Source organism: Aedes aegypti, chromosome 2, assembly GCF_002204515.2.
Source record: "Aedes aegypti strain LVP_AGWG chromosome 2, AaegL5.0 Primary Assembly, whole genome shotgun sequence".
Taxonomy (NCBI): Eukaryota; Metazoa; Arthropoda; class Insecta; order Diptera; family Culicidae; genus Aedes; species Aedes aegypti.
The window spans coordinates 83,372,073-83,394,910 of NC_035108.1; the positions used below are offsets into that span (position 1 = coordinate 83,372,073).

General features: G+C 36.2%; 1 protein-coding gene across 13 annotated transcripts in view; it reads left to right on the forward strand.

Moving 5' to 3' along the window:
- LOC5568326 (serine/threonine-protein kinase mig-15) overlaps nucleotides 1-22,838 on the forward strand; it is a 273,939-nt gene that overhangs the window by 58,610 nt on the left and 192,491 nt on the right. For all 13 annotated transcript variants that reach the window (XM_021841360.1, XM_021841366.1, XM_021841362.1 and 10 more), the window contains exon 3: nucleotides 20,570-20,635. In XM_021841360.1, coding sequence (XP_021697052.1) covers nucleotides 20,570-20,635 — 66 coding nt within the window. The remainder of the gene's footprint in view (nucleotides 1-20,569; nucleotides 20,636-22,838) is intronic.

Below are 22,838 nucleotides of genomic sequence, written 5' to 3' on the forward strand. Positions count from 1 at the left end.
CTTGGAGACAAACATAGAAAAAATTCTCGAAGAATGCCTACATTTTTTTTTGAAAGCTTCCTTGAGAAATCTCTTAGAATTATTGAATGACTTCCCGAAAAAATGTTAGGAGTAATTTCTGAAGGAGTCCTTAAAAAAAATTTTAAGATAAAATCCTAAATTAACTCTGAAGAACAGTTTTGTAGAAAATGCAGAGTAATCCTTGATAACAACTGGAGTAGTTTCTGGTTGAATATTCCAACATTTTTTAAACGAGAGTCATGGAAGAAAACTGGAACCTGTAAAAACCTGGAAATATCAGGGACTTTAGTTTCAGTGAACGAGTCCTGGAAAATTATAAGTGTTACTTTACAACCAAACTGATATAGTACAAAAAAAAAACAAAGATCTGATCTGAAGCAAATTTTTCATTCATCTATTCAAGTCTGATATTTCATAGAAGTTTGATCATAAGATACTGCCGATTTCTTTGAAAATGATTATTTTGAAAGTCAAATTAAATATCAACATTTTCTATTCAACTTCTGGAAAATATTAAGTTGAAGGATCATGATGTCATCCGGTTTCATTTTCATGCATCCGGGACAAATCCGGAAATTGAAAAACTGGTTTTGCATGGACAACTTGAGTAATTCTTCGAATCATTTTCGAAATGACTTTCGAAGGTATTCCTAAAAATTTCTTGTGAAAATCCCTAGAGGAAGAAAATGGTGGTAATTCTAATGAATTTTTGGAAAAATCTGAAAACAAAAACAGCAAAATCTGTTTAGAAGACCTTGCACGTATGTCCGTTGAAGTTCTTTGAAAAATCTTCGAAAGAATTTCAAAAGAAATCTGTTACTAAACATTTTGAACGAATGTCTGAAAAAAGCTCATTTGCTTAAATTGTTGAAAAAGTCTTTGTCAGAACTATCAAATAATCTTCCGGCGTAGTTCTTGGGGGACTTTGTGGGAAATCTCTTTTTGGAAAACGACTGAATGAATCCCTAGATTAACTTTGAAGAATGCTTAGCGAAATAAAGAAAAAAAATATCGATAGCGCCTGGGATTAATCCCTACAAGTATTTGTGGCAGGGTGACCAGCGCACCGGGAAATCGGGAAAACCGGGAAAAAGCCGGGAATTTCAAATCACCGGGAGAAAACCGGGAAATATACGGGAATTTCAATGAATACCGGGAAAATTTTGCATACCAGGTAAAGTTACAACCAGTACAACCACTATAAAAAATGCGAAAATGCGATCATAAAATAAACGTTCTTTAAGATTTCTTCCATCCTCTGATACTTAACAAAGTACTGTATTAAGGTGATTATAAAACGAAGCCAAATATTGAATTTTCAAGTGCACAAGACTGGGGATTTCAAGTCTTGTGCTCTTGAAAATTTGAGGTGTGGCTTCGTTCTATAATCACCTTAAGGGAATGGATCTGGTGTAGCGGTTAGAATACACGCTGAGAACCTGGGATCGAATTCCATCCCTGAGACAGTCACTAATGACGCAAATAGTCAAAGTGACGACTTCCTTCGGAAGGAAAGTAAAGCCGTTGGTACCGAGATAAATTAGTCCAGGTCTAAAAATCTCGTTAATAAAGATATTGATATTGATTGAGTAATGCATAATAGTTTCGAAGGTAGAAAGTTTATCACCAGAGTATGCGAGGATCAAACGCTTTTTCTGACTCTTAGAGAACAAAACTTCAGCCTTGTTTGCTTTAGTACATTACACACTTAAATTATTTTACGGATTCCTGTGAAATCTCAACAGCCGAACAGTTCGATAAAATAAATAAACGGAGCTCGGTAAATTTTTACAGTATTCGGTAAAAATTCACCGGAATCCGTAAAATTCCGATAAATTTACGGTGTTTTATTTCACCGAACTGTTCAGCTGTTGAGATTACGGTGAAATTCACCGATTTCTGGTAAAATGAGCTTAGTGTGTATATGGGTCAGTACAAACATATGAAAAATAAAATGTAATGATTTGTCAGAATACACTACATTAACCAGAAATTTCATTCACTCACGGAAACATTATGTATACTGAATTCACATTCAAACAATTTTTCGCATTTTTGGATTTAGATTTTTACCATAGCTTCAACATTTGAATCTCAAGCTAATCAATAATGTCAGGGATAGTATATGAAAACAGAATCTTTATAGAAATGTTACCAATTGGAACTGATTTGACCGATATTTCAAAAATAGTGTAAACGAAGACTTACTCTCATCCAGTAATGAATTGAACAACAATTTAAAACCTTTTATTCAAGAAAAAAAAGTAAATGGTGTTTTTTTCATAACGTTCCATGAAGAATTTCATGTTCGAAATATAATGTTTGGATGCTATCCATTACATTTTTCTTAAAAGCTTACAACTCGCAACTCTACAACTTTCTATGAATTTTAGCTAAAAATCATACCACTTGATACTTCAATATTCTATGGCTAAACATTTTTTCGGAATCACTTAGACTATTAAGACTGTGTGTCAGTTAAAAGTTAAAACTATGATTCATTCTAAGACTCACTAGATCCTATCAAACAAACAAGAGTCAATTTTGTTTACACTAAACGTTTTCATAACAAATTCCACGATTATTTAAATCGACAGACGATAAAATATCGTTTCATAGATCAGACAACACTTTAGCAGAAAAAGTATGGCCCAAAAAACTATGCGCGGAAAAACAATCTGATTTCTATCTAATCCCAAATAGAATGTTTTGACGTATAACCAAAAAACTTGTAAAAAAAAACTTCAATTTTTAAATGGTAAAAATTGTAATTTACGTTTTTTAGCTTTCAATTAAACCGGGAATATTTTTGAAATATCGGGAAAAAACCGGGAGAAAACCGGGAATTTGAAAATGACTTTTCACTGGCCACCCTGTTGTGGAGATAATCCAGGCAAGTTCTCTTGAAATATTCTTGCACGAATCCCTGAATAATGCCTAGCGGTATATTTTAGGTACTTCGTAGCAATGCCACTAACAGCAGAAGGTATTACTACCGTTTCTTGAATATAAGTTCAAGTTTCTCCCTCCCAGCACAGAGGAATGTATTGATATCATAAGTACATTGATATTCCAGAACAATTTGGATGATTTAAAACACCTTAAACAAATTTTTTCAATGTATTTTTTTCTGTGCCATCAAATCACTTCTATACGTTAAATATGTGTGGAAATAAAAAAACAAAACGTCATGAAAGGGTCAAATCATCGTACGCCAACGAGTGTCGTCTGCTACGCAACCGTGACACCCAAAACAAAATAAAAATGTCATAATAGGCAACGCAAATGAATCATCATGAATCGCAAATGGACCAACTGACCGACGGGCGGGGTCTCGTATCGCCAAATTTGATACTAAAGATCGAGACGAAAAGAGAGTTTCTTTAAAGGCAAGCAGCTCAGACTATATGGGTACTCACGCCATCGATTCTGTTCGTTTGCATAATAAGTAAGGAGACGTACCGTCGATGGGGGTGACAATGGGTCTAGGGGGTGAGATTGGGTCAAAACGGAAAAATATGTTTTGTGAAATATTTCAGCTAATAACGCTGATATTACTAAAATTAATAATTCATATGTTAGGGAACATATTATTACACATAATTCATAACAATATACATTTTTAGAAATAGTAGTTTTTGTTTACTACATCAATAAACTTGCGTGTTGAAACTAGATAAAATTTACAACATTAAATTTCTCATGTACAAAGTATCACGCATGTACTCTAGCCTCTATCGTTGTATTAGTAGAATGTTGAAAGTCTTTTCATTACACATCACAGGTATTTTCCGGAATCTGTTTGATTTTTCCACAAAAAAATCATATTTTTCGGTACGATGTCTAAAACATTGAAATGGGGGTGAGATTGGGTCAAGCAAGAACGATAGTTAATGAAATTCCAAGTCCACTTTTTTGACATTTTACGGTGCCGGGTGTTCTCTTTTTTCATTAAGATGTGTTTATTTTTTCTAAATACAGCATCACTGAAACATCAAACAAGTCTACTTGAGTGTTCCGTGCATTGAATAACAATACAACGCATTTTGACAACTTCTCAAACCAGCAACTGTGTTTCGTGCGCAGCAACATCGTAAATTTTTATCAAAAGGGAGTTTTTTTTCTTTCTAAATTTGATTTTTTATCAGTGTTTTCATATTATAGAAACATCTCACGGAAATACAAATGAGTTGGATCGCTGAAATACTGGGATTATGACGTCAACTTCTGCCTGAAATTTATTGACCGTGGAATGTCGCACCGAAATTTAACTATTTGCAGAGGTTTAAATTAATCACTGTTACAGTACACCTTTCGGGAAACTGAATGGGCTTTATAGCAATGGGGATGAGACTTTGAAGACAATTTGAGGGAAAAACCAAGAAAATTTATGTAAACTTGACGATAAATGTTTGGTTTACATATTTATTCTCATAGCTCTTCAATTTTCAGTATAATCTTTCTTTTATGTGGGTTTATCATACTTGTGAAACATCTTAGATATCTTTATGTCTTGTTTGCATCGTTTTTTGTCAATATTTTTCAGTTGTGAATGGTTTTGAAATCATATTCTCAAAAACAAATTATTTCAATTACAGTGACCCAATGTCACCCCCTCTATGGGGTGAGATCGGGTCATTTTTCATTCACTTGTGGCGCCGCTGTGAATAAATATTTGTCCTTAATTTTTTGAACAGTTGTTAATGTACCATGGAAGTACATACACACCAAATTTGAAGTTTATTGGAGTTAAATTGCGATAGTTATTTAAAAAATAAATCGCACATATCCCTTTTTGACCCATTGTCACCCAACGACGGTATCCTTTTCTCGGCACTCTTGATTTTCCTCGTCATGTTATATGAATGCTTATGAAACTAAAATTGGCTACGATGTGCATCGAAAAAAAAGTGCATCTTAATGTCGAGTTTCAGATAATTTGATTTATAAGCACTCCATGTCAAAGCGCTTCATGAAAATCTCAAGAAGTCCCTTACCCTATTTTTATTCTGGTGTATGACAAAGCCAAATATGACGACTGTTGCGTTATTAGGTAATCCGGGCAACACGTGGCCCTATACAAATCGCTCGGGACGTTAAAATACGAAAAAAAAACGAGGGAAAGATATACAGGCCTTCGGTTTGCATTTTGATTTATGACCGATCGTTTTTCCTTTATTTTCATATTTTACGTCGGCCTCGAGCAGCCAGGGCGTACGCTCGGCGTGCGGTGGTCGATTTTTGTTTGTAAACAGACCTACTCGAAACTCTCAATATGGACAGACGTCCATAATTTTTGGGGGTCGCCTTCCCGTTTGCGCTATATGTATGTATAATGTTCATCGATTGGGGTGGATAGGCAAAATGGAAAAACAGAATTATGGGAAAACAACGGACTGGTAGCACAAAATTGCCGTCCTTGGTGGCGGTGAGATCAGTGTTGCCAGGTTTTATTTCAAAGACTGTTTTGAATTGAAAGTAACATTTTCTTTTACTGTTGATGACATTTTAGGTTTGCAATGACATTTTGCTAAAACTAAATTGATTCTGATTTGATTTAAAGATTCTTTCTTATAGTATGTAACTTTACATCAGCTTTTAATCAATTATTGAAACTTACATTTGAGATATACAAAGATCAATAAGCCAAAAAATGTCATTTGACAGAGCAAAAATGTCATTGATAGAAACTCAATTGAAGTCGTTGGCAGTACTGGCAACACTGCCTCCAAACGAACCATTCAACGAAAGAATAACCCAAACATGTAGAGAAAGCATCAAAAGAAACTCGGAAAGAAAAACCCAAATTGCTAATTGGTGCTGATTGATTACCTTTCCTGTTGTACCTAGTTACCAGCACAAATCTCGCACATAACTGATTGATGTGAACGTAACGGAGCGGATTGTGTGCGGTTTGCGTGATTTATTTGTTCTCAGCTCGCTCGCTTGCCCGCCGCCACGCCGTAATAAAAATGCGATCCATAAAACTGCTGCTCGACAACGAATTTTTGGCAATGGATCTCTAAAACAACAAACGCGGGATCTGTGCCAGAGAGCTGTCTGGGAGTGGTAATTTTGCGTAACTGATTTGAATGGTGGTTGTTGTCCTATAAAACGTAAAATAAGAACAATAATCGTATAAACGGGGGCGTTTATTGAGCTTCTGGGTATAAGAGAAAGTAAATCCTGCTTGAGAGAGAGTGGTGAAGAAGAATCTAATGAGAGAAGTACTCGAATAAAATCGGTTTACGAGCAATGTATAACAGCGCACTGTTTGTCATCAACATGAGATAATTACAGTAGAATTGAACTGATTGTAAATTCATTTATACTCAGTTATCTAACGGATATTTACCGCAGTTACTATTGGAATCATAGAATGGAGCAATATTGCTATAAGATGAAATCGAGAAACGATTGTTACAGATCCAGTATATTTGTTTGCTTCGCAGATGATGCTGACATTTTTTTATGCTCTTATTATTTTATTTCACTATGCCTCCATGGTTTGATGCTTGTTTATATGAGCTTTATTATGCACTGTTATCAGAGCTTAGCAGTAGACGATAAACAGACTCTCATGACGCGGTGTGGATCCTGATTGCTACAGAGAGCGATAAGTGAGAGATAATCTCAATTTTTTCAGGCTAAGAACAGCCATAATTCCGTTGATATTTCTTGCATTACTTTTATTTGTTAGGGCCATTCAAACGCCTATATCAAAATTTGTAGTTTTTAAATTGAACCTAACCTGTTCGAGGATACACCACTATGAACACTGATCTATCTATATTGATCTTGAGCATTACCTATTTCGGATGATTCGTCACGAAACAAACAAAATCGCAATGACGCCAATCGTTCATTCAATCGAATAAATTTTAGGCGCCTCACACCGTGCCAAAAAGTACGTGTTGCACAGCGCTTAATCGAGTGGTATATCTAATTGTTTCAAATCGGATTCGTGTAAAAACTGGATAATCCCCCTAACAGTGGTAAACGCCTCCCAAAATCCAAGCGTAGAAATTTTGCTGATGATTCTGAAATCTGATTGAAGCTTCATTGAAATGGGTATAGCTTGTAATAAACAGTTTGTCTGGTTCTTTAGTTAGACGAACCAGAATACTTAATACTTCTGCTTTCTTGGAATTATGTAACGCACCGTTACATTACATATATTTCTGTACGCATCAGCGTTACTCAACGACTTCTTTTTATAAAATCCTCCGTTTATTTTTTATAAAACAGATTCAGTTATCGTTTGTGTCGAGGACTATTTTCTAAGAATGATTGACCATGTAATTCTTAGTATCACAGCGATCCCGATATCCTTTCTTCAGCGAAAAGTAACCAACACCTCGCAAGACAAGTGCCGTGACCTTGCACTTCACAGAAAACGCACCGGCCCGCCATGTGAGTGCGGTCGCGTGGTGGCCAATTAAGGTGCATTTGTTGGTCGGCCAGTCAGTCAGTCATTGGTGCGCGAAAGTGCCGAAAATTGTGACGACTCGACGGACGGACTGACGGCCGGACGCGGTTCATTAAAAATCATTGCACCGCGCTGCACAATAGTCGGGATCTCTACAAAAAAGTGGTCAAAACCACTAAAAATAATACAGAGATTTTTATGTTTTTATCGTTTTACACAAAATCTAATTTATTATATGTATTCTTATGATCATTGATTAAAATTGTACTTATGTTAAAATTTCTGTGGATTTTATTTCATCAAATTGACATGACGTCGCTATTTTGAATGGTACACATTAAAAAGTATTCTGAGATCTTACGATAACCATTAATTTTTTATTAAGGAATTTGTTGGTTTCCAAATTTCAGCTGTTTGAAAAAAAAAGCAATGAAAAGAAATATAAAAAATATAATATATCATAGATCTAGTTTTGACCACTGTTGTTCGCAACCCATCTCGTCGAGGAGTTTGGATTCGAATGTGTCGGTGACTTAATCGTGGCGTCGTCCGTCGAGCATCGACGTGATTATAATTACCGAACGGCAGTCGTCGGTTTGGTCGTTCTTGTTTGGTGGTGGCCCACCATCGAATCGGATGCGTCACGCGTTTCCCAACGCCACGGATTTCCATATTGAGGATTGAGGGGCGATGGTGCTTTTTGTTGGATGCAACGACTTTTGCGGCCTCATTAGCCAGTAGATTCTACGCGATTTGCGATTGGGCAATGTGCTAGCGGCAATGATCAAGGTTTTCTTCTGCAGATGCATTAATTAGTTGATGAATGTTGATTTGAACATCCATCGACAATGTTGAGACATTCGCCGTAAGGCTTGTGAACAGAGGCGTTTATTCCACCTGTTCTACCTGTTCTTGGAACAGGTACGTATTTGAAATAAAATTATAATTATATGTAATATAAACAATAAACACTGATAAGTATTTAATCTCAGTTGTACCGTGGGATCATACACCTACTAATCCCCTAAACTTGACCGCTTGTTGTATCCCCGCCCGTTCCATGTTCATGGAGAACGATATAAAACGAACATCCCAAAAAGCCACCATTAAAAATCAATCAATCCACCACGAGCACTACATGCATATCAAGCAAAAGCGTGCGATGTGTTGCGAGTCGGTACGGTACTCCATAGCTCATCTTTCTTCTCTACCTTTATGTCTAGCAATTCGCGTCCTACCCGTTCGACAGTTCATCAGAACAACATGAATGGTTGCCAAACACCAGATTGTGCTGGCATTTGCACCGCCAAATTGAGCATTCATCCGAGTTCATTTCACTCTAGTTTATCTTCCATACGTTCTCCTCGAATGTAGAACCAACAGCAGTGATGTAAACTTTTTACTGGTTGTTCTGCCTCTCTTTCGTATTTTCGACACGCGTCGACGCTAAGGATAAATGCCACAAGTATGCATTGATTGCAGTGTAAAACAAAATAGATAGTAAAGTATTTAGCAGCTATAAAGCAGTTGGGAAAAAAATTAAAACACACCAACATATTTTTATGGATTGAAATTGTAGAGTAAACTGTGTATCAATCTTTCCTATGCTAAATATCAAACATTAAATACCCCAAAGAAAATTTGGGTTTGTGTGAGCCATTTTTAGCACTTCGTAGCAAAGCTACACATGTACACGAAAAGATGTCTTCAGTGGAAAGCTTGCTTGTGTGCAGAAATGTTCAACTTAATTCAGAATGAATAACTGAATGAATGAAAGCTTGAAGTGTGCCTTACGCACGTTATTTTTTTCGTTCTACATGAGGTTGGAACAGGAAGCAGAAGAACAGCTGGTTTTACATTTTTGAACTCCACTAAAAAACGGTTTTTTATTCGTGATTAATTGTGAATCGTTTAAAAGGTATAATTAAATTTGCTTTAATTATTCAACTATTTAAAACGCACTTATTTTAGATGGAGAAGGTAAATTGTGAGAGCTACTGCGTTATTGAAAATTTGTTGCAAAAGCCGTTCTCTATGAGATCGTTGGAGGAAAAACGCTGCTTGGTTGCATCCGCGGTTCCGAGGCCAAATATGAGTAATCTCAAATCAAACTACTCCAAAGGAATGCGGACAATAACACGTAACTTTTGTGTCGACTCGTATCAGGTCAACAAATGGTTGTGTGGCTCGGAAAAGTTAAATAAATTATTTTGCTGGCCGTGTTTGCTTTTCCACGGCAGCAAAGATAGAGGCGTGTGGACGAAGGCAGGATTTGTCGATCTCAACCATTTGTCTACGGCATTGAAAGCACATGCATCTTCCCGGGATCACATTGACAATTCTATGGCGTTGAAAACATTCGGCCGCATTAGGATCGATGAAGCGTTGGACCATGGTCGCGAAATTGCTAGGCGGAACCATAATCTTTTGGTTGACAAGAATCGCAAGCATATGCGCACATTGATAGATGTGGTTTGTTTTTTGGGAACTCATGGACTAAGCTTTCGAGGACACGACGAACGGGAAGGATCCATCAACCGTGGGAATTATAAAGATTTATGCTCCTTCATGGCATCTAATGATCCTGCTTTTGAAGAATTTCTCAATGGTCATGTTTTCACTGGAACATCTGGTAGTATTCAGAATGAGCTGATCGAGTGCGTCGGGGAAATGATTATTCGTGAAATTCAACAAGAAGTAGCGGAAGCTGATTTCGTTGCCATTCTTCTAGATGAAACCACTGATTCCGCTAGGCTAGCTCAATTATCTTGTGCGTTGCGATACGTCAAAAGGAATGGTAAGATTTTTAAATGACTAAATACGTTACTATATAGCAACGTATCACAATAATGTGTATTGCAGGTCAACCGGTTGAACGCATGGTTCGATTAGCAGATGTCAGTGGCGGTAAAACTGCAGCTGCACTTGCGGACCAAGTGGACATCCTGGCTCAAAAGTTTGATCTCACTGCCAAGAAACTAGTAGCTCAAACGTATGATGGTGCTGCAGTGATGTCTGGAGCAACGGGAGGGACACAAGCGCTCGTGAAACAAAAATTTCCACGGGCCGATTTCATTCACTGCCGAGCCCACGTACTAAACTTGGTTCTTCTGCGATCCTGTGTGAATGACCGTGTAACAGGAAGTTTCTTTAAAAGTTTGTCATCACTTGCGTCATTTTTCTCACAGTCCTGTAAACGCAGCCATGAACTCAAAAAATTCATAGAGGCTAAAATCCCAACCGTTTGCCGAACCAAGTGGGCATATACGTCCCGAATGGTCAACGTCGTGCAAGAAAATTATGATGGCATTTTAACATGTTTGGGAGAGATTTTCTTGGGAGACTCCGATTGGGATAGTGAGACGTATTCTTTGGCTCGTGGCTTGCATTCTGCAATGCTTGAATTTAATTTCGTTTTCTTGTTGCAACTGTTTGCATCAATTTTTGCGCATACTGATGTGCTGTATGGGGTACTACAGAAAAAAGAGCTCGACATGATAGACTGCAGTAAGCACGTCCAGCAGTGCCGTGACAGCATCGCGAAACTGAAGACAGTTACTCATAGAAGAGAAATTATTAACAAAACTATGGTGATTACTGGGGGAGGCAAACCTAAAAATTTTGAGGATATGTATACGAAAATTGTCGACAACATCCTCAATGAGCTTGACCGTCGCTTCACATCATTAGGTACTTTCCGGTACGTAGGTTTGTTGAACTCTTCAAAATTCGAACTTTATGAGAAAAATTTCCCTACTGATTTGTTTCAAGCGCTAAAAGTAAATTTTGAAGCGGAATTCGATATCACAAAGCTAGCAAATGAGCTGAAGGTTCTCTACACTAAAAAAGAGTTTGCAGGGAAAAAAGTGTACGAAATTCTTCATGTTGTGTTGGAAGAAGATCTTGAGGAAGTTTTTTCGGAAACGTGTAAGTTGGCGAAGCTTGTATTGACGTTGCCAAGCACCACAGCAACGGTGGAGCGCTCGTTTTCGGTGTTGCGCCGTCTCAAGAACTACTTACGATCGACAATGGGGGAGGAAAGATTGTTTTATTTGATGCTAATGGCAGTTGAAGGCGAATTGCTACAAACTTTGAAAAAAAGGAGCACATTTCATGATAACATAATTGATATGTTTGGCAATCGTATTCAAAGGCGCATTCCGCTACTGTATAAATAAACATAATAAATAAATGTTGAGTGAATATAGAATACATGACTTTTTTATTACAATGAAACCGAATCATTTTTGTTCTTTAACTTTGTAGCTTTCATGAGTCGATGGTATTTTCAATATCCACTCATGAAAGTTTAACTGTTGGCATTGGTGTAAAGAACAGGTAGACCTGAAGACCACGAGACGCCTCTGCTTGTGAAAGAATCTCCTTCCACAAGTCTTGCGATTTTTCTAGATGGATTGGTTTGTACAATCCTGATAAATGTTCTCGAAAGTTTCGGTTTCATCTTCTGAGATTTTCTTAAAATCTGAAACAATATCCACGTTCTAAGAAATCTCATGACTGGGGAAAGAGACCAAGAAATAAATTGAACTGAAACCAAATACAAATCAATCAATATCAGAAAATAGGATTCCTCAAAGAACCCGACCAGAGACGTCTGGAGGTTATTTGTAAGATTTTCTTAGACTTATGCCAAAGTGAAGTTTTCATGATTTCAAATTCAAGTGGTTACTTCAAAAATTTCAAATGTAATTCAGGTATTCTATCAAATTTTTCTTTCAGATTTTAATCCTTAGAATTCTTTAAAAGTTGATCCACTTGTTCCTTCACAGACTTATTTCAAAACCTTTAAAATGCAACCAGGAATTTTGTCAAGCTAACCTCCAGAAATTATAGACTAGTGGTCCCGGCAAACTTTGTCTTGCCATCAAGTAGGCTGTTGAAAAACGCCATGAAACGCCCCGTGCAAAATGGAAGTTCCGTTCACTCCTGTTTTTTTCAACTTTCCCGTTAAATACCCTTTGCTTTTTATATTCACAAACACGTCGAAACACTTCAGGAATAAAACTATGGAACAATTTTCAAAATCCGATAGCCCGTTCTTAAGCCATTTCGTGACATACAAAAACCATTCCATTTTTATTTATATAGATAGATTATCTTCTAGGGATTCTTCTAAATATTATCGTAGAAAGCGTTCAGCCTTTCTGGTATTTACCCTTCTTCTTCTTCTTTCTGGCATTACGTCCCCACTGGGACAGAGCCTGCTGCTCAGCTTAGTGTTCTTATGAGCACTTCCACAGTTATTAACTGAGAGCTTACTGTGCCAATGACCATTTTTGCATGCGTATATCGTGTGGCAGGTACGAAGATACTCTATGCCCTGGGAAGTCGAGAAAATTTCCAACCCGAAAAAATCCTCGACCGGTGGGATTCGAACCCACGACCCTCAGCTTGGTCTTGCTGAATAGCTGCGCGTTTACCGCTACGGCTATCTGGGCCTGGGGTATTTACCCTAAGATATCTTTCAAAATTTTCGTTAACTACGTCTTTAAGAATTCAACCAATAGTTTCTCTAACGATTTATTCAGACATTATTACAAACATTTCTCCGTAGATTTCTGAGGATTTGGTCGTCAGTTTTTGTTTCGAGTTTCATGGATTTATAGATTTCTACTGGATATCTCTTCAACGATACCTTTGAGAACTTATCCAGATATTCTTCATTCATAAATTCCTTAAAAAATAGTTCATAAATCTGTCTGGTAAAGGAAAGAGGCAATAACAAGGCAAGTTATCGATGATGAAATTTCAGATGGCATTAATTATAAACTTCGGAAGAGAATCAATCTCCGAAGAACTTTTCGTTTCCTTCCAATTATCTCCTGTCGACGTTTTGGCATTCGACGTTGGTAGATGTTCCTGAACGAACTTCATGAGGAATCCGTTTCTTGAAATTACACCTAGAGGAGTTCATGGAGATATTCCAAGAAGAATCAATGAAGGAATTATCTAAGGAATGCCTATGAAAATGATTGGAAGAATTATTGATAAAATCTCCATAGGAATATATCTTGCAGAATTTTCTGCAATAATTTCAAAACGAATTTCTTCGACCTCAGAGTAAACATTTGTAGATTTTCCAGATAGGATTGCTGTATAAATGTTCGGACTATACTGGAGAAATTGGTTGAACAATTGCTGGAAGAATCACTGAAGAAAATACTTGGGGTATCCATGAGAGAACTTTTGAAGTAATCTTGGAAATTATGGGAGTATCAGCATTGGACTGCTGGAGGGTTTCTAGGAACAAATTCTCGAGAAATTACTGACGAAATCCTTAGAGGAAACATTTCCTGAAGGGATTCCTGGGGATGTCCTCAACAAATCTCTAGAAAATTCCTGAATGAATGGTATAGTCTCAAAGAAAATCTGGAGCCTTAAGGATCAACGCTCCGTCATCGTAATCGTAGTCATCATCGAAACTTCAAAAGCAGTTTTTCTGTTCAAAACTAAAAATTATTCGATGAAAATGTGTTCACTGTGTTTCGGTTGGGGAATAGAATACAGTGAACACATTGTCCTGTATTTTTTCTTTCTTATTTTGAACGAAAAAACTGCTTTTGAAAATTTTGAAATCAATGACGGATCCTTTACACCAGGATTCAATGTAAGGCAAGAAAAAGGGTGATTTCAGAGATCTTTTTGCTTAAAAAAGAGATTGTAGACCTTTTTTTCTATTTAAGAAGGGACCCTTGGGTCATTTTTGCAGAATTGGTAGCAAGACCCTGATTAGAGACTTAGTTACTATTTTAATGCATTTATTAACAATCTCTGCTTGTAATGGCAGGTTTCGGATCATTTGGCCGAATGCCGTTTGGTCGAACGCCATTTGGCCGAAAGACATTTGGCCAAATGCCGTTTGGCGAAAATAGAAAACAATAGTGAACTACAGTTAGCATGGAATTCTAATGAATTTCAAAGGACTCATTCAACTTATTCTTAAAAAAATAGTAATCATCATTGATATACAAATAATCGGCTTCAGTGTTTTGGTTCTTTTAAGAGCTCAGTTTATATGTTGTAATCTTGATCTTGGAGGAAAACGGCATCTCACCTAAGTTAATCCTTGCGCTAAAAAAATTGTTTTAAAAGTAAGACGCTTCATAAACGCTGAGCCCTAATTCCAATAACTATGAAAAATACTTTTTTTCTTGAAAAAACAGCCTATGATCAAAAGAAGGAAAAATCTCTTATGAAAATTAAAGCAAATGCAATACAAATAATCGTTATTAGTACAACTACATAGAACTGCCGATGATTTAAAGAAGGTAAAATTCCCAAATAAAATGAAAGCTAAATTATTGCCAACAGTAACGAAACCAGTATAATTCGAAAGAATATCCTATGTACAGAAGAAGGAAAAACTTCCGATGAAATCATTAAAAAACTGGACGCGATGCGTGGAGTTCACAACTTCATCCTAAATTAACGGGCCAATTTTATTTCGTTTGGAGCACTTATACAGTATTGGACAAAACATTTTGCAACTTTTTCGATTTTCCATACAAAATGACCAACTTTGGTAAACTATATCTCAGTTATTTATGGACCGATTTGAATGAAATTTTGGCTAAACATCAGACATAACTTGAATTTTAACATATATTTTTGAATAATTTTTCCAATCACAAATTCAAAAGCAGTAACGGTTTGATTAAATTGATTTTTTTACGATTTTTTATAAATGACATAACTAAACATATTGAAGAAATAGCTTCATCGTATCTTCAGCAAAGTTGCAGATTTTTTCGAGTTAAACAACTTTGCTGAATACAGTTTTTGTGTAGGGTTTTGAATTTTTTGTCAAAAATTACACTTTAATTAAACCTTTATTACTTATAAACTCGTGATTGGAAATTTTTTTTTTAAATATATGTCGAAATTCGAGTTGTATCTGATGTTCTGTGAAAATTTCATTCGAATCGGTCAATAAATAACTGAGATCTAGCTTACCAAAGTTGGTCATTTTGTATGGAAAATCGAAAAAGTTGCAAATGTTTCGTCCAATACTGTATAGCGACAAACATGTTCCATTACATTATTCAAGTCAATAAATTAATTAGCTGATCAATTATTAGACCACAACCAAAAACCTCATTCTTAAGCGTTGTAACAATTTGATATTTTTTGTCCAGTTATTTCTTCATGAATTCCTCAACGAGTTCTTTCAGAAATATCCCAAAGAGGTTTGAAAAACAAGTCATCCAGAAATGCTCTTAGAAATTTCTGCAAGGAATCGTCAATAGAAAATTTCAGACATTATTCGAGGTCTGTAAAATTTCCTAAATGAAAAACTAACATAATCACAAAATGCTAAATGCCTGAAACTCTTGATGAAACCTTTAGACACTGTTACAAGATTATCCCATAGGTGCTTTCGGAATTTCTTCCCAGATTCCTCGTGGAATATCTTCGTAAATTCTTCGAATGATTTCTCCAAAGGTGTCTTCTGGGATAACATCTAGGACTCTTAGGATCACTTCCTATGGAGATTTTCTTTTAAGATTTCTTTACCTATTCTTCCAAAAATTCCTCTTGATATTTTTTACAGGATTCATAAAAGAATTTCCTCAGATTTTGTTCCAAGGAATTCTTGATCACTTGAAGGCTACTACGTTCATATATTTTCGCAGGGATTACACTCTGAAAATTTCGCAGGGGTGCAAGGATTTGCTCTAGTGGGTTTTCCATTAACTCTTTCACAAATTTTCCAGTTGCACAGTAACGCAAGATCTTCCAAAGATTTGCACAAGAGTGCATTTCGACTAGAAATGTTTGGTAAAGTGCCTTAAGAAATATCTCTTGGTAAATTCTCCAGCATTACACCCAGGGATGACTTTTGAAGGTTGAGGTTTTGCAACAGCAAATACTACAGCAATTATTCCAGTTGTTCCTCTAATCATCGCTTCACATATTTCTTATGGGATTCCTGCCTTTGGTTCTCGGTGAATTTATTTATAATTATTCGATTTATTATTATTTCGTAATTATCGTAAAAGCTTATCTAGAAAATCACAGACGTACTCAAACATCCAGGATTTTTATTCAGACATTAAGGAGTCAAGAAATTCTGCAACAGTTTTTTCACAAATTACTACAAGATTTCTATTAAAAACCCCTCCAGATTTTTTCAGGGATTTCTCAAATGATTTCTTTAAAAAAAAACCCTGCATATATCCTGGAGACAAACCTGTACGAATTCCAAGTCAAATTCTTCGAGGACTTCCTTAAGAAATTTCTCAAAAATGTTTGGGGGAATTCCTGCAGCAATCTTCAGAGTAAACAATCTTTATTGCAGTTGTAAGAAATCCTGAACGGCGATTCTACACCATTACCCTGAATCCCATTACCCCGAATGCCATTAACCCTAACGCCATTACCCCGAATTCCAGAACCCCGAACGACCCATCACCCCGAATGACATTAACCCGAATTCCTATATCATGGGGAAATGTCATCACAATCATCATGTCAAGATAATTGTAAATTCGGAGAAATAGCATTCGGGGTGATGGCATTCGGGCAAATGGCATTCGGGGTAATGGAATTCTTGATTATCTTGAACGAACTTTTAGCCTGATTTCATAGAAAATCCGTAGACGTATTCGTCTCATTAATCGTCGTGAACTACAATTTTTTGTCTTTTTTGGTTCAAGCTTTTTTTCAGGCAAACGGTATCTGACATTCCTAGGTTTAAACACTCGCTACCAGCCCTGGAAGTCCATGGACAATTCATGGACTTCAGTAGTCTCTGGATGAAATTATGAAGTAATTTCTAGGGGAAATTTCTGAACAGACTTCATGAGGAATTAAATTGGTCAAGTTAATCGAAGAATTTATGACAGAGTTCTTAATAGATTTCTTGAAATAATCTCTGGAAAACAATACAGTGCTCTGGACAAAAATAAAAGGGAAGTTCCTGAAGGATTCCTCATGAAAGTAGCTGCAAGTGTTACTAACAAAACCGCTTTTTGAACTCCTTTTGTTGGATTTTCTGCAACAATCCCAAACAGATTGAATCAGCCCTAGAATAAACTTTTTTGGATTATCCTGAAGTAATTTTTTTAGGAACATTCGGACTACCCTACAGTAACAACTAGAGAAAACTGGTGAAGAATTACTGAAACAAATTCTGAAGGAAATCCTGGGAGAATAGCTGAGTGTATTCATAGGAGAATTTGTTTATTTTATTTTTTAGGTTATTGGAGGTATTATGTACCTAAGTATCATTTTGGAGGTGTCGCTGAATGTATTTCTGAACAAAGCTCTGGAAGAGTCTTGTCTTGAGGTTTTCCCCGTAATCTTGGAAGGATTTAATGAAGATACTAAGGAATACTCGGAATGGAACCTATGGACTCTCGAGATTCGACATCTGAATTCAGGGTAAAGAGAGAAAGAAAATAAGTGACCTCAGATACCTTCCATTCTTATCTACACTTTTATAAGAATTGCATTAAAATAATAACCAAGTCACTGAAAATCTGTTACCAGCATACTGTACGGAAATTTTGATCGTTTATTATTAATGTTATCTCGCGTAACAATTCAAAAGGGCTAACCTCAGGTTCCGTTGATTCTGAGAAAATTCGATGTAAATATTGTTCACCACATTTTCGATTCCTATTTCTCAGTAATCAAATCAATCAATCTGATTTCTTGCTCGTTGAGGGACGATTTTATTCTGAAAACTGCCAAAAATGTGAAAAAAATTATGAGTTTAAATGCTTGGCCCATTTCCGATTTTCCACCAGACGTAGGCTTTTTTATACGCCAACTTGAATGTTGTTAGCGTGCTTTGGCCCAAGCCTAGGCCCCTTCAACGAATGAGCAAAAGAGAGTCATTGGCCTCTCACCATGCTGAGACCAATGACAGTTTGCAAAATTTTCCAACAGTAAGCCCTCCTGATGGAGAAAGATGCGATCATTGGCCTATGAATGAGTTGGAAAAAGCATTTATTTGACGTTTTGAAAATCGGGTTTATCAGGGTAAGTTTTATGATTTTATGGGTAATGTTAACAATGTTTGCATAGCTTGTGGGTGTTGGGAGATGCTATCGAATGGTATTAAAACGCGATTCATTTACAATTCGATCATTGGTCCTTTATAATTGTTTTGCGAGATATCATTGATAGATTGCCATAAGAGCTTCTCCGATTCATTTGAAATCATACAGTTTCCAGCAAAACTGAGCTTCAGCTAACGTACGGTGATTATTGAAACGCAACGTTCTGTAACTAATCCTTGATTGACCATTACCCTATTATGTTAAATGCGATCTCCCACAGTGATAATTTTTCTCAAATGATACTCTAGGCAAATACAACATAAGTACTTTTCAATACGAGGAGTACTCTCATGTAGCCACTCCGTAGAACCTAACCTATCTTGTGCCACTTGGTCCAAAAATTATGCAGTCTCGATCCCCTTGCCCATCATCACGATCCACGAGTCTCTTCATAGTTTGACTTTTACTTTTCACTGAAGTATGAACTCTCGCTCATGTATCGCTCTTCAATATCTTCCAAACCGTCGCGTCGGGGTCTTTAAGTCTCCAAGAGTCCTTCACATAAAAGCTGCGCGCGTACATTAGTTTCGGATCCATTCACTGCGCTCGTCCAAAGTAGCTGCGGGTGGTGCTCGAATAAATTTATGCAATCGCGTTTGGCTCCTCGTCGGCCTTTCCTAACTACAATTCGCGTCCAAATAGTTAAATCGGTTAATCTTTTTTGAAGCGTATGCCACGGTTCTTCCTAGTGCGTTATTATCAGAAAAAAAATGTCATCTAACCTATAATCACAGTCGATTTGAATAGTTAACATACATATCTGGGCTAAATTTAAAACCAAATAAAATCGTAGGGCCCATTTTGAAGTTGCAACCAACACAAGGAATAATTATAAAAAATCAAACGCTAGAACTTCAGTTCTCCAATATTTCCAAACTGCAGGGAAAAAAACATATTTTATCAACATGATTATATTCGCTCCGTAATGCTCCAGAGCGCTTGAGCCTTTAGAAAAAAAGGTAATTTCTTTTTTTACAAGCTCAAGAGCTTTGAAGCGTCATGGAACGAATAGAATCATGTTGATCCTAATCTTATAAGGCTCAAGAGCTCTGAAGCATTACGGAGCGAATATAATCATGTTAAAATTATATTGTTCTACCACTACAATTTTGAAGGTCTTTTGATCTTAAGCTCAGGTGTTTGATTTTTTTTATTATTATGCATTCTTATAACGGTATATAACAAAACGTGCAAAATATTACTGTTTTCCTTACAATGTGTGGATTTAGATTTGATGGTGATTTTTTCAAATAATTACGATCAGGGAAACACAGTGCATGTGCGAGATGAAAAATTTACAGATTTCGTAAGTCTGCCGCCGGGTGATTGTGGTGGTGGAACCCAGCTGGTGCATGACCCTCAGATAGTGGACGGTTCACGTTTTAACGAGCACTTTGCCACCGTACCCTTAAGTGATTCCCGGTGAAATTGATCAGAGCTCGTCCAACAGCTCGTGTCCAGATGTCGCATCTGGTTGTTTGTGTCGCTGCAATCTTCGAAATTAGCACAAATTTACGAGTGGCTTGTTTCTGTCGCTTCTGAGATGTCATTTTCAGCAGAGCCGGTTCTAATTATGAGGAGCACCCGACCAGAACCACCTAACAGGATGATAACTGATTTCTATCGATAGCAGTTGGAAACAACAGAAGCTGTATAATTTTGTTATCAACAAGATTTCATTGTTCCTAACTTGTAAAATTTTTGTAATTTGCAAAAAAAATTCTAGAAATAACATTTTGTAACAATTTGGTTGAAATTGGTGCAAATTTTGTTATTTTTTTTTGTTTTCTCTTCTAGCAGTACATGTTTAATAACAACTGGTGATGTAAAAAAACATCAGAGAAACACATTATGTTATTATCTTGATTCTTTCTTCTGATCGAGCATTGTACCCTCTCTTTCGTGGTTCGTTTGACTCGACTGACTGTTGATTTAGTGTGACCATAAACATATGCCCCATAGTCGCTTCCTACAGGAGAAGGACCATTACTAACCAGTTTGTTTTACTTTGTTTCTTTCTTGGTACCTGCAGGACCCAGCTGGAATCTTCGAACTGATCGAAGTGGTCGGAAATGGAACCTATGGACAGGTTTACAAGGTAAGTGGCTTGACTCGTTATGGGATCGGAAATGGGCTCTTTGCCTATTTTTAATTCACTATTTGCATTACGAAGGCGAACAGAGCTAAAGCATCAGTTGTTTTAAACATCTTGGTAATGCAATAAATAATTATTTTATTATTAATAAATTTAAATTGATACTTATGTAAAGAATTTAAACTTGATTTGGTGGCATTGAAAATTGAATGGAATATTTCAATTATACTTTGCTACAATGCAAAATTGTGGTAAAGGTTTCTGGTTTTGATCTCCAGTCGATTAAGAATCTTTACGTAATGTGAATATGGTTCGCTTCACTGAGCATAGGGTATCATCGTGAAGGCCACACGATATCGAATTTACAGAATGTACATATGGCATACCGGTCGTTCCTCATAAAGCAGTTACATACAGAACCAGGTTGCATTATAAAAAAGGCATATAATTCTTTTTTTTTTTTTTTTTTTTTTTTTTTTTTTTTTTTTTTTTTTTTTTTTTTTTTTTAATTTCTTTATTAGTATCATTCCAAACATTACATTCATTTCTTATATCTAGGTGTTCTGTGTTATTAGACAACACTATCATCCTAATTTGGTAAAACAAATTTAAGATTTAATTAACATTTTGTTAACAACATATTACATTTCATTTGCCGTAGCAGTTCAGATTTTTTACAGGTGAGTTGATTTCACCTGCTTATAAGAGAAAAAAAAACGCTTTGAATATACTTAACCTAACTTAACCTAAACATATAACGCATTAATCGTGGCAATAGAAGATTGTAACGATTTTTGCCTGAAATTATTAATGATTGTATTTGACATTTGTTCCAATGTTTCAACATTGGATATTCTATGTAACTCATTGGTACTATACCAGGGAGGAAGCCTCAGAATCATTTTCAAAATTTTATTTTGAATTCTCTGCAGAGCTTTCTTCCTGGTATTACAACAGCTAGTCCATATTGGTACAGCATACAACATGGCTGGCCTGAAAATTTGTTTGAATATCAAAAGCTTGTTCTCAAGACAAAGTTTTGATTTTCTATTAATAAGAGGATAGAGACATTTTACATATTTATTACATTTGGCTTGAATGCCCTCAATGTGATTTTTGAAAGTTAAATTCTTATCTAGCATGAGCCCTAGATACTTAACTTCATCTGACCAATTTATTGGAACCCCTCTCATCGTGACAACATGTCTACTTGAAGGTTTCAAATAAAGAGCTTTTGGTTTATGTGGGAATATTATTAGTTGAGTTTTGGAAGCATTGGGAGAAATCTTCCATTTTTGCAAGTATGAAGAAAATATATCCAAACTTTTTTGCAATCAACTACAGATGACACGCAGGCTTCGTCCTTTGGCGGAGAGGCCTGTGTCATCCGCAAACAAAGATTTTTGACATCCCTGAGGTAACTCAGGTAAGTCAGATGTGAAAATATTGTATAATATTGGTCCCAAAATGCTGCCTTGGGGAACACCAGCTCTTACAGGAAGTCTTTCAGATCTGGAGTTCTGATAATTAACCTGAAGTGTACGATTTGACAGATAACTTTGAATTATTCTAACAATGTATGTTGGAAAATTAAAGTTTTTCAATTTTACAATCAAACCTTCATGCCAAACACTGTCGAATGCTTTTTCTATGTCTAGAAGAGCAAGACCAGTAGAATAGCCTTCAGATTTGTTGGAACGGATCAAATTTGTTACACGTAAAAGTTGATGAGTGGTCGAATGTCCATGGCGGAATCCGAACTGTTCATTGGAAAAAATTGAATTTTCGTTGATGTGGGCCATCATTCTGTTCAAAATAACCTTTTCAAAAAGTTTACTGATGGAGGAAAGCAAACTGATTGGACGATAGCTAGAAGCTTCTGCAGGATTTTTGTCTGGTTTTAAAATTGGAACAACCTTAGCATTTTTCCATTTATCAGGAAAATATGCTAATTGAAAACATTTGTTAAATATATCAACTAAAAATGATAAGCTACTTTCTGGAAGTTTCTTGATGAGGATGTAGAAAATTCCATCATCGCCAGGAGCTTTCATATTTTTGAATTTTTTAATAATAGTTCTCACTTCTTCCAAATCAGTCTCCCAGGTATTTTCGAAAACGTTCTCTTGATTGAGAATATTTTCGAACTCCTGAGTAACTTCATTTTCAATTGGACTAGTAAGTCCTAAATTAAAATTGTGCGCAC